At 45.6% G+C, this 19,284-nt stretch overlaps 1 protein-coding gene across 1 annotated transcript in view; it reads right to left on the reverse strand.

Annotated features, from left to right (window-relative positions):
* Positions 1 to 16,448: 16,448 nt before the first annotated feature.
* The window catches only part of LOC148521938 (sulfotransferase 6B1-like), a 45,334-nt gene continuing 42,498 nt past the window's right edge, over positions 16,449 to 19,284 (reverse strand). The window contains exon 7 of the mRNA XM_088474502.1: positions 16,449 to 16,586. Coding sequence (XP_088330628.1) covers positions 16,456 to 16,586 — 131 coding nt within the window. The 3' untranslated portion in view covers positions 16,449 to 16,455. The remainder of the gene's footprint in view (positions 16,587 to 19,284) is intronic.

Raw genomic sequence — 19,284 nt, forward strand, 5'->3', positions numbered from 1 at the left:
TGTCAGAATTAAATAAAACCAAACCAAGTGCTGACAGTACATAATTCACTGAAGCAGATTTTTGTATGCTGTCCTATGGGACTAACAACTAAAAACCATGAGTCTGGGGCTACCACAATGCTCACACCTAGTCACAGGGTGAGACGCCTCATGGATAATCAAATCAACCACTTGAAATCCCCCTGTCAGCAGCTCATCCACCTCCTTGAGGCCTTCTTTCCGTCTAGCACTATCTGTCATTTCTGTAATGTCTGAATTCAGAGTTAATGGCAATGCATATCCCTATACTGCAGAGAAAAAGATCCATGCCAGTTGAAGCGGGTTAAAGGTGCCTACACACATGGCGATTTTTTTACATGATTTGCCCGATTTCGATGAATCGTGACGGCATATCGTGTAAAATATGCCCATATCGTGAGTTTCTACTCATGATCACGATGCCGATGCGCGTCCCCGCTCGTCATACATCGCATCTTCAGATCTGCCATGCTGTAGGGCAGCTTTGCCAATCTGGGACACCATGCACTGGATGCACGATAGATCTGAAGTCAGATTGAACATGTTTTTACTCCAAATCATGACCACGACTGCCGGGGAGCTGCCTGGGGAGAGTTCAGGGGAAATCGTGCCTGAGGTCGGTTGTGAGCACATCGCTATGTGTGTAGGCACCTTAACCCAAAGATTAGGAGTGTGCTTCAACCAATGAAGTCCCATACTTGGTATAGATATGGGATGGGTAGCTCCTGTGCTTCTCCAACCTTAAATTCCATGTGTGAGAGCTGGAAACTGAAAAGAAATACCAATATATATTGTGTACCCTGGGTTACTGTATAACATGTATAAAACATAAGATGTATGGTATGCTCACCAATTGAAGTATTTAGTCTTGCCTTGGGTAATCATGCGCCATTACCCAACGGTGGTCACAATATGCGATGTTGTCTCTCCGAAACTTGATTGTGTAATGGTCATACAGTTTATACAAGGTAATGGGAGAAGTACAGTGCATCCGGAAAGTATTCACAGCGCTTCACTTTTTTCACATTTTGTTGCTACAGCCTTATTCCAAAGTGGAATAAATTAATTTTTGTCCTCAAAATTCTACACACAATACCCCATAATGACAACATGTAAAAAGTTTTTTTTTTAATATATATATATATATATTTTTTTTTTTTTGCAAATTTAATTAAAAAACAACAACTAAGAAATCACATGTACATAAGTATTCACAGCCTTTGCCATGAAGCTCAAAATTAAGCTCAGGTGCATCCTGTTTCCACTGATCATCCTTGAGATGTTTCTACAGCTCAATTAGAGTCTCCATGCGGTAAATTCAGTTGTTTGGACATGATTTTGAAAGGCATACACCTTTCAATATAAGGTCCCACACTTGACAGTGCATGTCAGAGCACAACCCAAGCATGAAGTCCAAGGAATTGTCTGTAGACCTCCGAGACAGGATTGTCTCGAGGCACAAATCTGGGGAAGGGTACAGAAAAATATCTGCTGCTTTGAAGGTCCCAATGAGCACAGTGGCCTCCTTCATACATAAATGGAAGAAATTCCGAACCACCAGGAATCTTCCTAGAATTGGCCAGCCGTCTAAACTGAGCGATCGTGGGAAAAGGGCTCTAGTCAGGGAGGTGACCAAGAACCCGTTGGTCACTCTGTCAGAGCTACAGCATTCCTCTGTGGAGATAGGAGAACTTTCCAGAAGGACAACCATCTCTGCAGCAATGCACCTGTATGGTACAGTGGCCAGACGGAAGCCACTCCTTAGTAAACAGCACATGGCAGCCCACCTGGAGTTTGACAAAATGTACCTGAAGGACTCTCATACCATGAGAAACAAAATTCTCTGGTCTGATGAGACAAAGATTGAACTCTTTGGCATCAGTGCCAGGCGTTATGTTTGTAGAAAATCAGGCACCTCTGCATGGTGGCGGCAGCATCATGCTGTGGGGATGTTTTTCAGCGGCAGGAACTGGGAGACTAGTCAGGATAGAGGGAAATATGAATGCAGCAATGTACAGAGACATCCTGGATGAACACCTGCTCCAGAACGCTCTTGATCTCAGACTGGGGCGACGGTTTATCTTTCAGCAGGACAACGACCCTAAGCACACAACCAAGATATCCAAGGAGTGGCTTCAGGACAACTGTGTGAATGTCCTTGAGTGGCCCAGCCAGAGCCCAGACTTGAATCCAATTGAACATCTTTGGAGAGATCTGAAAATGGCTGTGCACCGATGCTTCCCATCCAACCTGATGGAGCTTGAGAGGTGCTGCAAAGAGGAATGGGAGAACTGCCCAAAGATAGGTGTGTCAAGCTTGTGGCATCATATTCAAAAAGACTTGAGGCTGTAATTGCTGCCAAAGGTGCATCAACAATTGAGCAAAGGCTGTGAATACTTATGTACATGTGATTTCTTCAGGGTTTTTTTAATTAAATTTGCAAAAATCGCAAAAAAACTTATTACACGTTGTCATTATGGGGTATTGTGTGTAGAATTTTGAGGACAAAAATGAATTTATTCCATTTTGGAATAAGGCTGTAACATAACAAAATGTGGAAAAAGTGAAGCGCTGTGAATACTTTTCGGATGCACTGTATATCGATTGAAATGGTGACCATTAAAAGCATTGAAAAGTAAAATGTTATTAAATACCTTAAAGTTAATACAAATTTCAATAACAAGAAGGAAAATAAAGTATAAATTATTACAAATGGGAAATAATTGAAAAATAAATAATAAAAATAACCTGAAATGATTAGATGCAACACATTTTGCAGATCTCTGCTTCTTTAGGCAGGTAAAAGTCAAATGAGGTCTAGGAGGTTTATACAGCGTATATAGGGAATATGAAATTAGATAACGATGATTTACAGATCTGTTAAGTAACAGGATCAAGATCCATTGTGTGAAAAATAGTTCATAATAAGTGTTACATTAGTGAGGACACATTAGAAGTTATTTTAATAGTTATCAATTACATGGGAGGTTAGTTTGAGGGTTATGGAAATGATTTAGTACAAATGTCGAGGGAAAAAAGTAAACAGTTAGTGAAACACACAAAAAAGAAATCCCAGGTGCTAATAAAAATAATAAAATGTATATATATAAAAAATAAATAAAATGTGACAATTACAAAAGTGTGATCTAATAATCAGTTAATACTCCAAAAAGTGTAAATGTGTAAATGAATACAGCAGCACTTTACAATCTGGGACCAGTGCAAGACGCCCAAAAGAATACAACAAAAAGCAAAATAATACCTGATGAGGAACTGCATTTTTAAAAATCAAAACACCATATTTAATATGGTAGATGTAATAAAGACATCAGGACATGCTATATTTAAAAAATAAAGATAGAAAATGTATTTAATAATGTAGAATTAAAATAAATATACAAATAAAAAAAACACTAATCAAATGCATATATTATCTTATGATTAGAGTTGCAACTGCAACAAATTCAGATAAAAGATAATCTAAAAGTGGGGCTTCACAAAAAGACATATATAACAATGATCTTTGATAAAAGAGGAGGAGGCACCGGTGGGGGGTGGGGCGGTTAGGGTTACCTGAGGTAAACAGGCGGCCAGAATGAATCAGAGGTTGTTTGTGGCACGGAGCTCACTCGAGGGAGAGGTGCTAGATAAGGGTGGTGTATTAAGGTCACCTGAGGTAAACATACGGCCAGAATGAAAGGGAGGATGTGTGTGGCACTGAGGGTCTCATTCAGACCCGATCGCGAGCGCAGGACGCTCGCAAGCGGGTCAATGGTACCCAAATGCGCATGCGCACGACAGAGGCGCCTCCGTCGTGCGCATGCGCGAGACCCGGCGAGCAGCCAGGAGGCCGCACCAATTTTAGGTAGCCCGGCCCTGATTCAGAGCAAGCGCTCTGGTCAGAGCGCCGGCTCTGAATCAGGCCCTGAGCTCACTCGAGTTTCATATTGGTTGCGTATTCTTACCTGATCTGATTATTCTATCTACCTCAAGTGAATTTGACTAGTACTGTATTTTGACTTATATCAATATATACCTCAATTTGCATATTTTGCACACTAAGGGCCGTATTCAATTTGAAGCGAAAAGCCGTTCTCCGTGAAAAAGTATCGCTGATCAGGGCGTGGTCGGAACTTATCTCCAAATTCAATTCCAGCCAGTTTTCGCCTACGCGGAAAGTCAATGCAATGTAATAGGCAAAAAAGATTTGCCTAAGGATAGCAGGAGAGAAGTAGTGCAACATTTTTATTTTGGGGTGCAAACGTGGGGAAACAACTCAGAACCCTTGGGACAGCCCCTCAAAGGACAACTGTACTTTCCGTTTGGGGGCGAAAAAGTACAAAGTGGGGGGACAAACAAAAACTAGCGAAATAGCCTTATTAGGGGTCTGCAAGGATGGGTCAGGTGTTTTTGGGATCGCAGGTGAATGCAACAGGTGCGTTTTTCATGTTTTTTAAACTTCTCTTTAGAGACTTTAAAAGATGCTAGCACCCATTTTCACGTACCCTGAATTTGACTGGACTACTTATTTTCACCAAAAAATAATGCTCAATGCCATTCTTCACCGCTTTTACAAGGACGCTAATAACAAGGATTTAAAACAACTTCAGTACCCAATTAGTTTTATTAGGGCTATTGGAACACTTCTACATTGATTCCCAATGTTAGTGCATCTTTCAGGGGGGTTCAGGCTGATTTCCCCTATTCTGACAGTTCCTTTCGCCTGTTCTGCATTCGCCGCTTGCCGTTTTTGGTTAGTAATTGAATAGGGCGAAAAGCGGGGACGCGCACGATAAGTTTTTTCGTCCAAAACACGAAATGTAGGCAAAAATCCGGTAGGCGGAACTTTTTAGTGGAGGCAAAACTAATTGAATACGGCCCTAGGGCCTGATTCAGACCCACTCGCGAGCGGCTGTCCGCTCGCAAGTGAGTCGATGTTCTGGACTGAGCATGCGCACGACGGAGGGAGCTCCGTCGTGCGCATGCGCCAGACGCGACGAGCGAAGGAAAGTCCTTCGCTCGTTGTGTCTGATCAAAGGGGGCATGCTGTCGATGTTGATTGACAGCACGCCCCCTTTGGTAGGCGTGCCGGGGGCGTGCCTCCCATCAGAAGCCGGCCCACTGACATCACTAGTGATGTCAGTGGGAGTGATTTTGGCTCTGATAGAGCCAAAATCACTCCGGAGCTTGCGGTTGAAAACCTCAACCGCAGGCTCCGGCTCGCAATTTCGATGGTCGCGATGGTCACGACCATCGCGGCCATCAAAATGCACGCTCGTATAGGCTGTGGGTGGTGACCCACAGCTATACGAGCGTCCAGGAGGACGCTCCATTTTCATGGAGGCCGGCCCTCATTCAGAGCGTGCGCTCTGCTCAGAGCGTACGGCTCTGAATGAGGGCCCTAATTTGGTATGTGTCACTTGTAAAGTGATTTGTACGCAGCTGTTTTATACTATGCTAATGTGATCCCTGCTTATAGGTGGATTGCTTATGTGACACAGCACATTCTCACTGTCCTTAGGATTTACCTATGCAATTTTGCACAGTATTGTTTTGACACTTACTAACATTGTGGATCTCTTTCACATATGTAATAAGATCATGCAAATGAGCATAATTCTCATTTTTACCTGACTTGTATTACCCTATCTTCCTCAAACACATTTGACTTGTACTACCATTAACCTATGTGTCTATTTGGTATGTATCATTTGTCAAAGTGACTTGTACGCCATTGTTTGATACTATACTCATGTGATCCCTGGATATAAGTGGATTGCTCATTGCTGCTGCGTCAACGGAGGGAGCATCGTGACGTCTCCCCCATTGTGCAAGTGAAGAGCCGGGACTCTGAGTGGACAGTGGCGGTCACCTCAGGAGTGGGGATTCAGCTAAGTTGTGTTTTTTCGTGTGTGTGTAAGGGCACTGCATAGGGGGGCCGCTACAGGGGTCACTGTATAGGGCAGCCGCTTCATTGGGGCACTGTATAGGGGGGGCTGCTTCATGGGGGCACTGTATAGGGGGGGCGCTACTAGGGGCAATGCATGGGGGGACTACTACTGGGGGCAATGCATAGGGGGGACAACTACTGGAGTCACTGTATAGGGGGGGACTACTACTGGAGGCACTGCATATGGGGGGACTACTACAGTGGTCACTGCATAAGGGGCACTGCATAGGGGGACCATTACTGGGGGTACTGCATAAGGGGCACTGCTACTGGGGACATTGGATAAGGGGCACTACTACAGTGGGCATTGCAAGAGGGGCATTACTACTGGGGGCTTTAAGGTGAATAGAAGGAAAAAAAATCTTCCTAGGGTGACAAGAAATGGTGGTATATAGGGGCTCCCATAAGTTTGTTGCCCAGGGGCCCCCACAGACCTTAATCCGGCCCTGCCTGCACCTGTCACTACCCCTGCACTCCCCACACTTCTTACTGTCTGCTTCCCTCTCTCATCCATTGCCCCTCTCACTAACGGATTCCCTCTCACTCTCACCCCCTGCACCACTAAATGCCTGTTTACCTCTCTCACCCCCTGTCCTTCTCCGTGATTCCCTCTCACTCTCACCCGCTGCAGCACCAATTGCCTGTTCACTGATTGGATCCCTCATACCAGTGCGATGCGGTAGAAGCCCGTAGACTTCTATAGGAACCCCAGCGGCCACACATTAGTGCATATGTAAAATGCGGTAAAACCCCGGAAACAGGATTTTTATTGCATTTTCCATTGAGTGCATCTCGCTCTCTATCTGATTCCCTCTCTCACCCCCTCCCCTCTCTCTATCTGAGCTGGGACGGAGCCGGAAGCATCGGGTCCCAGCCTCACTGCAGTTTAAAGTTAGCACCAGCTGCCAGCCAATTCAGGCTTGCAGATTCGCTGCCAATCAAAAGAGAGGGCAGCTTTTTGAATTTGGCGCCATCTACAAGCGGCAATTGGCATCCACCTCTGAGGCAGGCCCTAAGTGCTGGAGAAGTTAGTGGACTCTGGACTAAGATATAGATAACTACTAGAGAGCTAAAGATGCTGGCGCTCTAATGACTGTGGGCCTGATTCAGCAAGGGCTGCAGTTGTGTATACGCATGCAATTGGTCAATTAATTTGCATACCTATGCATCACGGTGCACATGCCAGACGCTGTGGTCAGAACTGAGTATGCAGAGGCGACGCAGACAAATAACAGAGTGATTGACAGGGAGTGCCATTTGTGGGTGGTGACGGGGGGTGGCCAAGCGAACGCAGGCGTGCCAGAGCGTTTCAACGCCATTGCATGGGCGTGCATAAATTATCCTCTGCGATACCAGATGCCTCCTGAGTACGCCTAGCGTGCGCAGAATTTTGTATTTCCTGAATATGGTCAGGGCTTCCTTAACCAGGCTTGCCTACCCTCCCGAATATCGGGTGCCGCTCCCAACCCCCCGGAAAAGCAGGCAAGCCTCCCGGCTGCCGCCTGCCCCCGGACTAGTACTAGAGACCCCCGCAGCGAGGGGGCCCGATGGCGCGATTCGCGCTGAATCATGTCATCGTGGCTCCGCCCCCTGCTTCGTAATGCCTTTATTTTCGGCATTGTGAAGAGGTGGCGGGGCCACGATGATGCAATCGTGTGGTCACACCCCTGGCCCCACCCTCAAAATGATGTCATAGCCCAGCCACGCCCCCCGCTGTATGCAGGCATTCAGCTCCCTCCCGGAAGGAGGAAGCTGACTGTCGGCAAGTATGTCCTTAACTCTGTGTCTGGGTACGATGTTATCGATTGTTTTGCTCTGTTGGACAAGTGTTCGGATGTGAGTAAGGGGAAGTGGGTGTCCTTATGTCAGGCTGCGTCCGCAATGTGAATGCAAACATTTAAATAGCACCGCTGATATTAGCAACATAGTTGCGCGCGTATAAGCAGAATAGTGTTCCTTGCTGAATCAGGCTCTGAGTTGTTCTGTTTTACAAATACATGCATGTAATAGGACAGTGACCACCTACTACAGCAAGAGTGTTCACCAATGAAAGAACTCTGGGCCTCATTCAGAGGCGGTCGGAGGATGCAAGCGGTCGCTCAGAAACTGGGCGGCCACTTGCATCCTGACCGCCCACCTCTGTTGCGGTCGTTAGGCTGTGGGTTAACACCCACAGCTCTAACGACCGCTCGGGTGATGGTCGCGATGGTCAGAGACCATCGCGACCATCGGGGCTTACGACGAGACCCTAGGGTAGGGTCTCACTAGTCGTAAGCCCCGGAGAGCTTCTGGCTCTGTCAGTGGGGCCTCCCCCAAACGGCAGGTGTTCCCATGGGAACGCCTCCGTTTGGGCTGCCAACCCCCCGGCCCGCCTTCCAAACAGGATTTTTATTGCATTTTCCATTTAGTGCATCTCGCTCTCTATCTGATTCCCTCTCTCACCCCCTCCCCTCTCTCTATCTGAGCTGGGACGGAACCGGAAGCATCGGGTCCCAGCCTCACTGCAGTTTAAAGTTAGCACCAGCTGCCAGCCAATTCAGGCTTGCAGATTCGCTGCCAATCAAAAGAGAGGGCAGCTTTTTGAATTTGGCGCCATCTACAAGCGGCAATTGGCATCCACCTCTGAGGCAGGCCCTAAGTGCTGGAGAAGTTAGTGGACTCTGGACTAAGATATAGATAACTACTAGAGAGCTAAAGATGCTGGCGCTCTAATGACTGTGGGCCTGATTCAGCAAGGGCTGCAGTTGTGTATACGCATGCAATTGGTCAATTAATTTGCATACCTATGCATCACGGTGCACATGCCAGACGCTGTGGTCAGAACTGAGTATGCAGAGGCGACGCAGACAAATAACAGAGTGATTGACAGGGAGTGCCATTTGTGGGTGGTGACGGGGGGTGGCCAAGCGAACGCAGGCGTGCCAGAGCGTTTCAACGCCATTGCATGGGCGTGCATAAATTATCCTCTGTGATACCAGATGCCTCCTGAGTACGCCTAGCGTGCGCAGAATTTTGTATTTCCTGAATATGGTCAGGGCTTCCTTAACCAGGCTTGCCTACCCTCCCGAATATCGGGTGCCGCTCCCAACCCCCCGGAAAAGCAGGCAAGCCTCCCGGCTGCCGCCTGCCCCCGGACTAGTACTAGAGACCCCCGCAGCGAGGGGGCCCGATGGCGCGATTCGCGCTGAATCATGTCATCGTGGCTCCGCCCCCTGCTTCGTAATGCCTTTATTTTCGGCATTGTGAAGAGGGGGCGGGGCCACGATGATGCAATCGTGTGGTCACACTCCTGGCCCCACCCTCAAAATGATGTCATAGCCCAGCCACGCCCCCCGCTGTATGCAGGCATTCAGCTCCCTCCCGGAAGGAGGAAGCTGACTGTCGGCAAGTATGTCCTTAACTCTGTGTCTGGGTACGATGTTATCGATTGTTTTGCTCTGTTGGACAAGTGTTCGGATGTGAGTAAGGGGAAGTGGGTGTCCTTATGTCAGGCTGCGTCCGCAATGTGAATGCAAACATTTAAATAGCACCGCTGATATTAGCAACATAGTTGCGCGCGTATAAGCAGAATAGTGTTCCTTGCTGAATCAGGCTCTGAGTTGTTCTGTTTTACAAATACATGCATGTAATAGGACAGTGACCACCTACTACAGCAAGAGTGTTCACCAATGAAAGAACTCTGGGCCTCATTCAGAGGCGGTCGGAGGATGCAAGCGGTCGCTCAGAAACTGGGCGGCCACTTGCATCCTGACCGCCCACCTCCGCTCGGGTGATGGTCGCGATGGTCAGAGACCATCGCGACCATCGGGGCTTACGACGAGACCCTAGGGTAGGGTCTCACTAGTCGTAAGCCCCGGAGAGCTTCTGGCTCTGTCAGTGGGGCCTCCCCCAAACGGCAGGTGTTCCCATGGGAACGCCTCCGTTTGGGCTGCCAACCCCCCGACCCGCCTTCCAAACGGGGCGAGCTGTCAATCAACATCGACGGCTCTCCCCCTTTGGAAAGAGACCCGCTACGACCAGCGCTGTCGGTCGTAGCGGGTCTCACGCATGCGCACGAGGGAGCCGGCTCCCACGTGCGCATGCGCACTGGCAAAACATCGAGGCGGCCGTGCGGTCGTAGACCGTACGGCCGCCTCTGAATAAAGGGCCTGATTCAGACCCACTCGCGAGCGGCTGTCCGCTCGCAAGTGGGTCGATGGGGTGCGCATGCGCGAGACGCGACGAGCGAAGGACTTTCCTTCGCTCGTTGTGTCTGATCAAAGGGGGCGTGCTGTCGATGTTGATTGACAGCACGCCCCCTTTGGTGGGCGTGCCGGGGGCGTGCCTCCCAGACGGGGGCGTTCCCAAGGGAACGCCTACCGTCAGAAGCCGGCCCCACTGACATCACTAGTGATATCAGTGGGAGTGATTTTGGCTCTGATAGAGCCAAAATCACTCCAGGCCTTGCGGTTGAGAAACTCAGCCCAGCGAACGGGTCTGATTCAGGCCCTAAGGACAAAATACACCTCTGCAAGCATCGCAGTTCCGAGTGCTGTGTCTGAAGATGCAGCATTGCATCACCATCGTGACCATCGGTTGCAGTGACCACAGCAATCAGCTATCTGAGTACTCAAATTAGCCACCGGAACTTCTTGTAAAAAGCAGACCCTGGCCTCAGCATGCCTACAAAATGGGGGCAACACACCCCGTTTTTTAAAACGAATCACATCGTCGCACCTGTCCTACCCTCAAATGGCCGCAATATATGTCAATCATGCTGCGGCTTGGGGGCACTGCAAGCAGTCTCGTGGACACTAATTGGCACATACGCAATACAGATCCTGCGCATGTGCCGGTCAGGAACCATTGGAGATGTACGCAAATTATCCAGTCTGAATTAGACCGTCTGTGTTCACCTACAAGTAAATGACTGATCAGTGTGGGGTATTTATGGTCTGTAGTGTAATAATGTATATTGCTATGTCCTTATACAGTATATGCTATTGTGAAAGTTACTGTGTATATTCAGAGTATAATGTATAAATAAAGTATGTGAGGAATTGCATTTTCTACTTTATAATAGCCAAAGAGGTGCTGCAGCAGCTGAAGTTAAAAAGCTTATTTATATGCCAAGAGAAACTCAGTTTATTGGTTATACATCATAGTATTGATAAGAAGCTAGTGCATATTATTATATAATCTGTGTCGCATTGTATGTCATTTGTTTGCTGCTTATTCTTTATTGTATAAAGGGCCTGATTCAGAGCCGGACGCAATTAGCGCTCGCTCGTCCAGAAAATAGGGGTGGCTATTCAAATGAACCGTTCGCTCTTTGCGGTCTGTTCACGCCTCTAGGTCTGAACGAGCGAACAAAACTTGCGGTCGTTTTTGGGAAAAATACGCCCCCTGGCCGCTCGCATCCTACGTCATGTCCGCTATTTATTAGATTAATCGAGTACATCGACCAGCGGATGAACTGCTCGCTATTCTTGTGGTTGGTTTTTGCTACCACAATCTTGCAAGCAGTTCTGGCTATAAAATAACCCAGTGACGTGGTCAATGACGCTGCTGTTTTAATTATGCACACCCATAAAACGCCCGTTTTGACCACTCCCCGTTTTCAAGCACCTTCCCCTGTTACCACCCACATACGCCTCTTTCTGTCACTCAAATTTTCAGGCATTCGCTATTTTGCGAGCACATGAATTTCGACCGCACTGACTGGTTCGCGCATGCGTATAATGATCCGTACGCATGCGCAGTTGGGCAAACATCGCTCGGAGCGAACGAGCGGCCGCTTACGAGCGGCTCTGAATCAGGCCCAAAGTCCCATGTCATTTGTATGCTCATAGTTATTTTCTGCATACCTTATCCCTGGACCCACATTCTCTTATCCCCTTTAATAAATGTGACAGATTATTCTGCTTATCAAGGTTGTCACATTGTCATTTTACTGTGTATGAGCCTAGCCTCTCTGCTACAGTCTGAGAAGGACAAGCTGGTGGAGTTGTTATGATGTCCTTAGGAACTGGTTATTATCAGCCTATTTCAGAATGCAAAATAACAAATGATGATGACCCTCAACTCTTAACTAAATATATTGGAGCACCCCTTGGTCAAAAGTTTCTTATTGAGAACTTCTGCAATCATTATTAAATTAAGTAAATTTTGCTTATATGTCATCCTTAGGTTCAGTTATGTGGTGGTGGACAGGGTTGTGCTTGTGTTTGTGTGGTAACCTTGCCTTATGTGGTAAGTAAAGAGTTTACCTTGTGTGTTGTGGTTCAATCTTCACTCGACTTACGGAGAGGTGAGCGTAATGGAAGCACATGAAGGGGTGACGAGGCAGCTTGTGGTTTTTATTTTGTGAACACAGGTTTATTAGAGAGTCGGCAGGGCACTTGCATAAATAACACACCTCACTCAATGAGGCAGCCTTTGTATTGCATCAGTGGGAAAAACATCAATAATGAGATTACACATAAAAACAATGGCATTTGCACGGCACCATACGGATTGGTGTAATAGTACTTCGGCAGTATGACCATACAATGTAAGGCAACTTTTACGTTACTATTCACAGTTAAATTCAGTATTGAGCATACATTCTTATCTCAAACGGTTGCACACTACAAGAAAACAATTCAACAATGATGTCAGTACTAAACTAACTAACAGTTTCAATGTCCAGATGACCTTAAACACAAAACACTGTATTCCTACCCGTCTTCGCTGCTGCAGCTGGTGGAGCTCTTATAGATCAGTTTAAGTTGACCATGGTACTAGTCCCACTTAGTGTAACGTTTGTTAGTATTAAATCTGGGAGGGAAGAATCGCCAATGTGTGTATGGAAGTCCTGTACACAGTACAGCAATTCAGTCACTGAATGTTAATTCCACTTTTCTCTCTATAGGCACATCCAATTCTCAGGCAATCAGAAGGTTATTCAATATTCCTAGACAGCTGTTACTGTAAAGTGTCCCGCAGTTCTATCCCAGTTTGATGGGCTATATTATCTCCTTTCAGTAGTGTATTCCAGCTTTCAAGTATCAAAGAATCACTGTGCTGTGAAATAGGACAGTCTTGGTGTGGTCCGGAAAACATACAGGGTAAATAAATAGTGGTAAGCTTGGTCAGTGAAGCAGATAACTCCTATATACTGAAAGTGAAAGTAACACTGAGGTTCTGCTATTTGCAACAAGGTATGAGAAAGTCCAGTACTACTGAGTGTCAGTGCAGCTCTGCCTGTGGTGCAATCAATCTTCCACTCACCACTCCTGTAGCTACCTCTGGTGCAAGGCTATGTAACTTTTCCACTGCTGGAGCTGTATGTCTATACTGCAGTTAATCGGTGGCCATCTTGTGGTTGGCAGCATGGCAACTCAAAGCAATTGTTGCTGTTGGCCTGCGGCCATCTTGTGGTTGGCAGAAAAAGTTATAAATCACAATAGGACAGCGACTTGTCTTATAAGTAGTATAACTGAAATGAGGGTGCTTTGAAGTTACCCTATGATGGCTGCTGCTGTGGTATGGGGCAGGGGGGATGATTACCCTGTACTGCGTGTTGCCACTGTGGCTGTGTACCTCCAGGAGCGGCTCTTGCTGCTGCGCTGGACGCCTTAATGGTGTGCTGCTCTTCGTTGCTGTGGCTCACCTGACCCGGTCTATCTTCCGCGGGTCCCCGGCGTCCACGCTCCCGGCTCGGCTGCTCCACACTCCACTAGAGCTTTGCAGCTTGGCGGTCTCTGCCCGCTGTCCTCGTGCTGCACGCCACACTTCTCCTCAGCTCCTGGCACGCCCTCTTTTTCGCGGGCACCTGACCACACCCACCGCTTGAGAGACAGGACAGGCTCATCCAATCAGCACCAGCTGTCCCCTTGCTTCACACGTGCTGGGGAGACATGTATTAACTCCTTCTTGCCCAAAGTGGTATTAACCCCTCACAGTCCTAGGGGTGTCCGTTTCATGGGTGTCACATCTGTCCACTTATTTTATGATTGGCAGCTGCCAGGACTGGTTTTGCTTATCACATTGACCATAAATAATTTGATTCTGAACCTCCAACACGCGACGGCACCCCGTAGTGCCACAGAACCCAGTTTGGGAACCACTGGACTAAACACATGAGCTGACATCACACACAACTCAGCCTCTTGGTTTAAGCCAGTTTTATAGCAGCTTTCTTTTTGTCTTTTGTTTTAACTAAGCATTCATTACCAGTACCAACACTGTTTTATATGGCAGAGGTTCCCAAACTCTGCCATTACAGTCCAGGTTTTAAGGATATCCATGCTTAAATCCAGGTATTAATGATGTCACCTGTGTTGAAGCATATCCTTAAAACCTGAACTGTGATGAGTTTGGGAACATCTGATTCTCCCAGGTAAGGTTAAAGGGTTATTTTGGCTTAAATAAAAAGGTGATCCCAAGGTATGAAACATTTTAAAATGTATATTCATACTTATCTAACTGCTTCAAATAACAGTTCTGAAAGATTTAACGATAGCAGGGCCTGCTATACGACTTTATATACCATTCTATCAGATACGCTTTATTGTCATTTCAGATATTGCCTTATGTCCTTGATGTCTGTCCATACCCTTTATCCTCCTTAATTTATACTACTAACTCTACTTGTCATTGCAGCCAGATTGCACTGATTATACACTAAAGGGGAGGAAATGATGTACGTCACTCCTCTACTTCCTGCGCTAAGTTTCCGCAGCTTGGCAGCTGTTAGTGTTATGGGTAGGAGAAGGCCAGGAATAAAAGCGAGAACATCATCTCTGCTGCCACCAATAAGCATGAATTTTAAACAATGGGTTCACCTTCCCTAATACAATGAAAGGCTCTGCAAAAGTTTATTATTGTATCTCACAATCAAAACAAACTGTAAAGTAGGTTTCACATTGCGTATTGTGAGAGAAAATGATTTTGATCATGATTAACATCAGGACAGTGTCTCACTTGGCCCCATAGCAAAGCATAGGTAGGGGTCGAGCAGTGCCACTGTAGATTCACAGGTACAATGCTCAGCTCTGAAAAGAGCAATCAGAGGGTGGGCGCTGGACCCCACTGCCTGCACTCACGGTAGTACCATCCAGGACCATAACTAGGGGTGTGCACCGTCACCACCCCATGGCCTCAGCCTCTTGCTGCAGGGCGCATGGAATGGGGACATAGGGCTCTATTTACTACAATCTGCATTTGTAATGCAGATTGTAGTTTGATATTATCGACTGAATTCGCATTGCAAATTCAGGCAATATCACAGGGATTTACTACAAATCCCTTGCAGGGACAGAGCTTGCGATAAAGCTCTGTCCCTGCGAATCCCCTCCGCACTCTAGTCACGATATTTTCGCAAAAAAATACCGTGACTAGTGCCCCGCGCATGCGCCGACCGGCCACCGCTGCTGATGGGCGATTTGAAGTGCGTTTTAGCTCACCTCAAACCGACTCAAATCTAATAGTGAAAACCCAATTTTTTTACCACATTTACTAATGGTCGATGGGTGGCGGGGATAGCCTCGTGCTATCAGCCTAGGCAAGGGGTGTCCCCTTTGTTTCTAGGGGTCCCCAACTTCCCAGGGATCCCTGGCCTGGGCTAACTAGCGGTCAGGGCTGATGCTGCAGCTGGGGGGCTCGGTGATAGGGCTCCCCTGGCTGTGGCATCAGTTCCCCGCTAGAAAGGGTCCAGGGCTGGTTCTGTGATTACAGGGAGACCCTACACAAATTATTCCCTGTAATTCCAGAACCAGGACTTGTTTCCATAGTCCAGTGCTGGTTGTATTAATTACAGTGGAACCCTACATATTTTTTTCCCTGTACTTAAACAACCAGGACTGGCTTTGCAATGTCCAGTGCTAGGTGTGTTTTGGGGGGTACCTAATGCAATTTTTAACATTTAACTCTTTATTTGCTTTTTACAGTCAGATACATGCAGGCATCTCACTGATGTCTGCATGTATCTGTATTAATTAGACCTGCTCATGCTCAAATGGAAAGCATGAAGCAGGTCTATTCATTTGAGGATTTGAAGTTCGATTTGAAGTCTGATTTTGAGTTCGATTTCAAATCAAATCATAGTAAATAAGGGTTTTGTGTGTTGGTCTATGTAAAAGTAACAATGTTTTCCTGATGTCCGATTTGAGGTCGATTTGACTAAAATTCGATTTGAAATTCGATTTTACATTCGATTTGGCCTTTAGTAAATACTCAAATGCAAAATCGAATACAAATCGAATCAAAATCACACCTCAAATCACTCAAAATGCCAAATTGACCTTTAGTAAATTTACCCCTTAGTGTATATGCAATCAGAAACACGCAAGATCCGTTTTTAGATCCGAGATAAGACTTGTGGGAAAACCCTAGCCTGGACCCGGTTGTACTTGGGACCCCAAAAGTGATCAGAGTTAGAACTCCTATCTAATTATATGTAACACCAGTTTTACTTGTGAGAAAACTTTATTTAACACAAACATTTAACTTGGGGGGGAGTGTCTCTAAAATGTACAATATTTTTTATAGTTTATCTTCTCTCCCAGCTTTGTTCCTGCCAGGGTTTCTTCAAACTTGGCATCCACCTCTTTACTCTGTTCTTCTGTAAAAAGACTCTTCCAGTCCCCGATTTCTCCTAATAATAATTATAAATGGTAAAAGTTAGAATAAAATTGGTACACTAGCTACTCAGTATTTGTAATTACAGGCGTGATTTACTTGTAAACTAGGTAAAAACTAAAGTCATTAATCTTTTTGAGATTTACATTTTTCTATTGCATTTTTTTTGTAATATTGTTATTTTCATTTAAAGACCCCTATAAAAAAAATCCATCAAATGGTATGCAAACGTATACAGTAAATTTATTTCATCCATTTAGGGGTTGAACACACGTCAATTTTGTGGGAGGATCTTGTGTGTGCTTTCGCACTACACATGCCCTGGAGAAGAGAGCCCCCATCTATGGCCAATGTAAAGTCATACGCAGCTCAAACGTATTGCCACATGCAGCTGCATGGGCAAACTGCGTGGCATCAGGGTGCTCACATGTAGGCTAAGTTTAGAGAGAGGTGATGAAAATGTATTGATTAACTGAGGGCTATGCAGTGTTGATCATCTATTACACCAAGGATAGGGCTGGTGTAATTGTGCGCAGCTATGAAACCAAGCATACTGATAGGGGCAGTGCGGTCACATAGATTGTACAACTCAACTTACATGTAAGTATAAGCATTTAGTTGCGAGTGCAATTGCATCTGATTTGCATTCAACTCTGCTTTGGCCCCATAATGAGAATTCACTTTGGTGGGGGTATGGATACTGAGGAAAAGATATAGTAAAATTAAGGTAGAAGCACTGAGCCTTGGAGAGTGATAAAGTGGAGAGAGATAAAGTACCAACCAATCAGCTCCTGTCATTTTTCAAACACAGCCAGAAAACTGACAGGAGCTGATTGGTTGGTACTTTCCAAGGCTTAGTGCATCTCCCCCTGATTTAGACTTTGGCCGCCAAATGTAAAGGTTGCGGTTTTTATTGACGTTGTCAGAAATTGCCGCGAGATTCCAGCGACTTTGGCCTCAAAGTCGGCAGATGTAATAGAAGGTCATTTTGTGGTTTAGTAAAAAATATCAATGGCGAGTTGATTTTTTTCCATGTAAAAAGGACAAAGTTGCTAAAAACTATGCCCAGAGAGTTTGCTTAGGCTACATGCATTGTGAGCTATCTGACCAGGCAGAAAATAATAAAGAGCCATATTACACCAGGGACGTGCAGTGAGGTCAATGGCTGGGGAGACACTGGCTAGTATCAGAGTAATGTTGTGCTGGGTACACATTGCCTCATCTCTCTCTGTATTTCCATGGAGTGCTGCAATTTGGATGAATTTTGCCTATAAAAACGATCAGAATAATACAAAGAAGATATATATAAGTTATAAATATCTTCTTTGTATTATTACATTTTTTTTATATATTCAAAACTCTGCAGTCTGACAGGGAGTATGACAGGGGAGGCTCTGCCTCCCATGCCTTCCCGCACGTCCCTGCGTTACACATGTTTTACTTGTCACTAATTAATACAGAATTAAGGGGCCCGAAAATAATTAAAATATTGATGAGCCATAACTATTTAAAGATGTTATTATTGGGGGCAATAATGATTAACAATTCTAACATTTAAAATGATGCATCCAAAAATATTTTTACATTAATTGGGGCTATAGTAATTAATGATAGAAGCACCAATTATATTATAAATTTGTGGTACTTCAAGAACCAGCATTAATTAATTAAGATGACCACAATTAACATAAAAATATTATTGCTTTCAGAATGTAAAATGTTCTTATTATTTAAACATTATTGCTCCAATAACAAATGAATTAATTCATTCTGGCACCTCTTTTATTCTGGTGATTTTCTGGCAGGTATACAAGTCGCAGGCTATTACATCTGACGACTTCTATGTCTGACATTACAAAAATCGAGAAGGCGACTTGTATCCAGTGGAAAGTGATTTTGCTGATTTCTAGACAATTTACCTCTAGTCGCATTCAATTACATATACGGTGTCTTGAAATTCGCCATAAACTCGCAGAAAATCGCCTGTTTTTCAAAATCTGAGGCTATTACATTCCCCCTCCTACTTTGTAATGATTTGGCATGTGTAAAAATGTTACGTTATGCACTGTTATTACAGTATGCTTCACATTCCTTCCCCAGCATATACTATTATCTCCCCTCCCACTTGTAATATATTCAACCCTTACTAGATCACTCCCCACTGTCTGCCTCAGGTCTCCCTCATTGGTAGTCTGCTGCATAGAACTTAGCTTTCACCATTCTAGTTTCAGCCCTGTCTTTTTTGGTGTGAACATTTCCAGAAGATGACCAACACAGGGCATACTTGCCTGCTCTCTCTGAAGTTGTGGGAGACTCACAAATTTGCGGACAGTCCTCCGGATCCCCAGAAGAGTAGGTGGCCCTACCACATCCTGCCCAGGTGCCCACTTCCTAGCAAAGTGAGCACTATGGGGAGAATAATGCAACCAATCATGGGTAAACGGAGAGGGGGCGAAGCCAATAAGTGTTGCTATGAAAATCATGTCATATTGTCCCCACCCTTCTCGATTGACCCGCAATTTGCGGCATTCCTCACGAGGAGGTGGTGTCTAATGACACGTAGCGCTGGGCCCTGCGCCCACCTCCAGTTCATAGCGTTTTTTCTCTGGGCTTCTCCCGGAGTGCAAAAGTAAGCAAGTCTGGCTCCAGGCCCCCAAAATAAAAACAGGCCCATCATCATATGTATTAAATTGTACTTCTAGTTTTTTCAGAAA

The sequence above is a fragment of the Taudactylus pleione genome, unplaced genomic scaffold, assembly GCF_031769625.1.
Source record: "Taudactylus pleione unplaced genomic scaffold, aTauple2 ptg000154l, whole genome shotgun sequence".
Classification (NCBI taxonomy): Eukaryota; Metazoa; Chordata; class Amphibia; order Anura; family Myobatrachidae; genus Taudactylus; species Taudactylus pleione.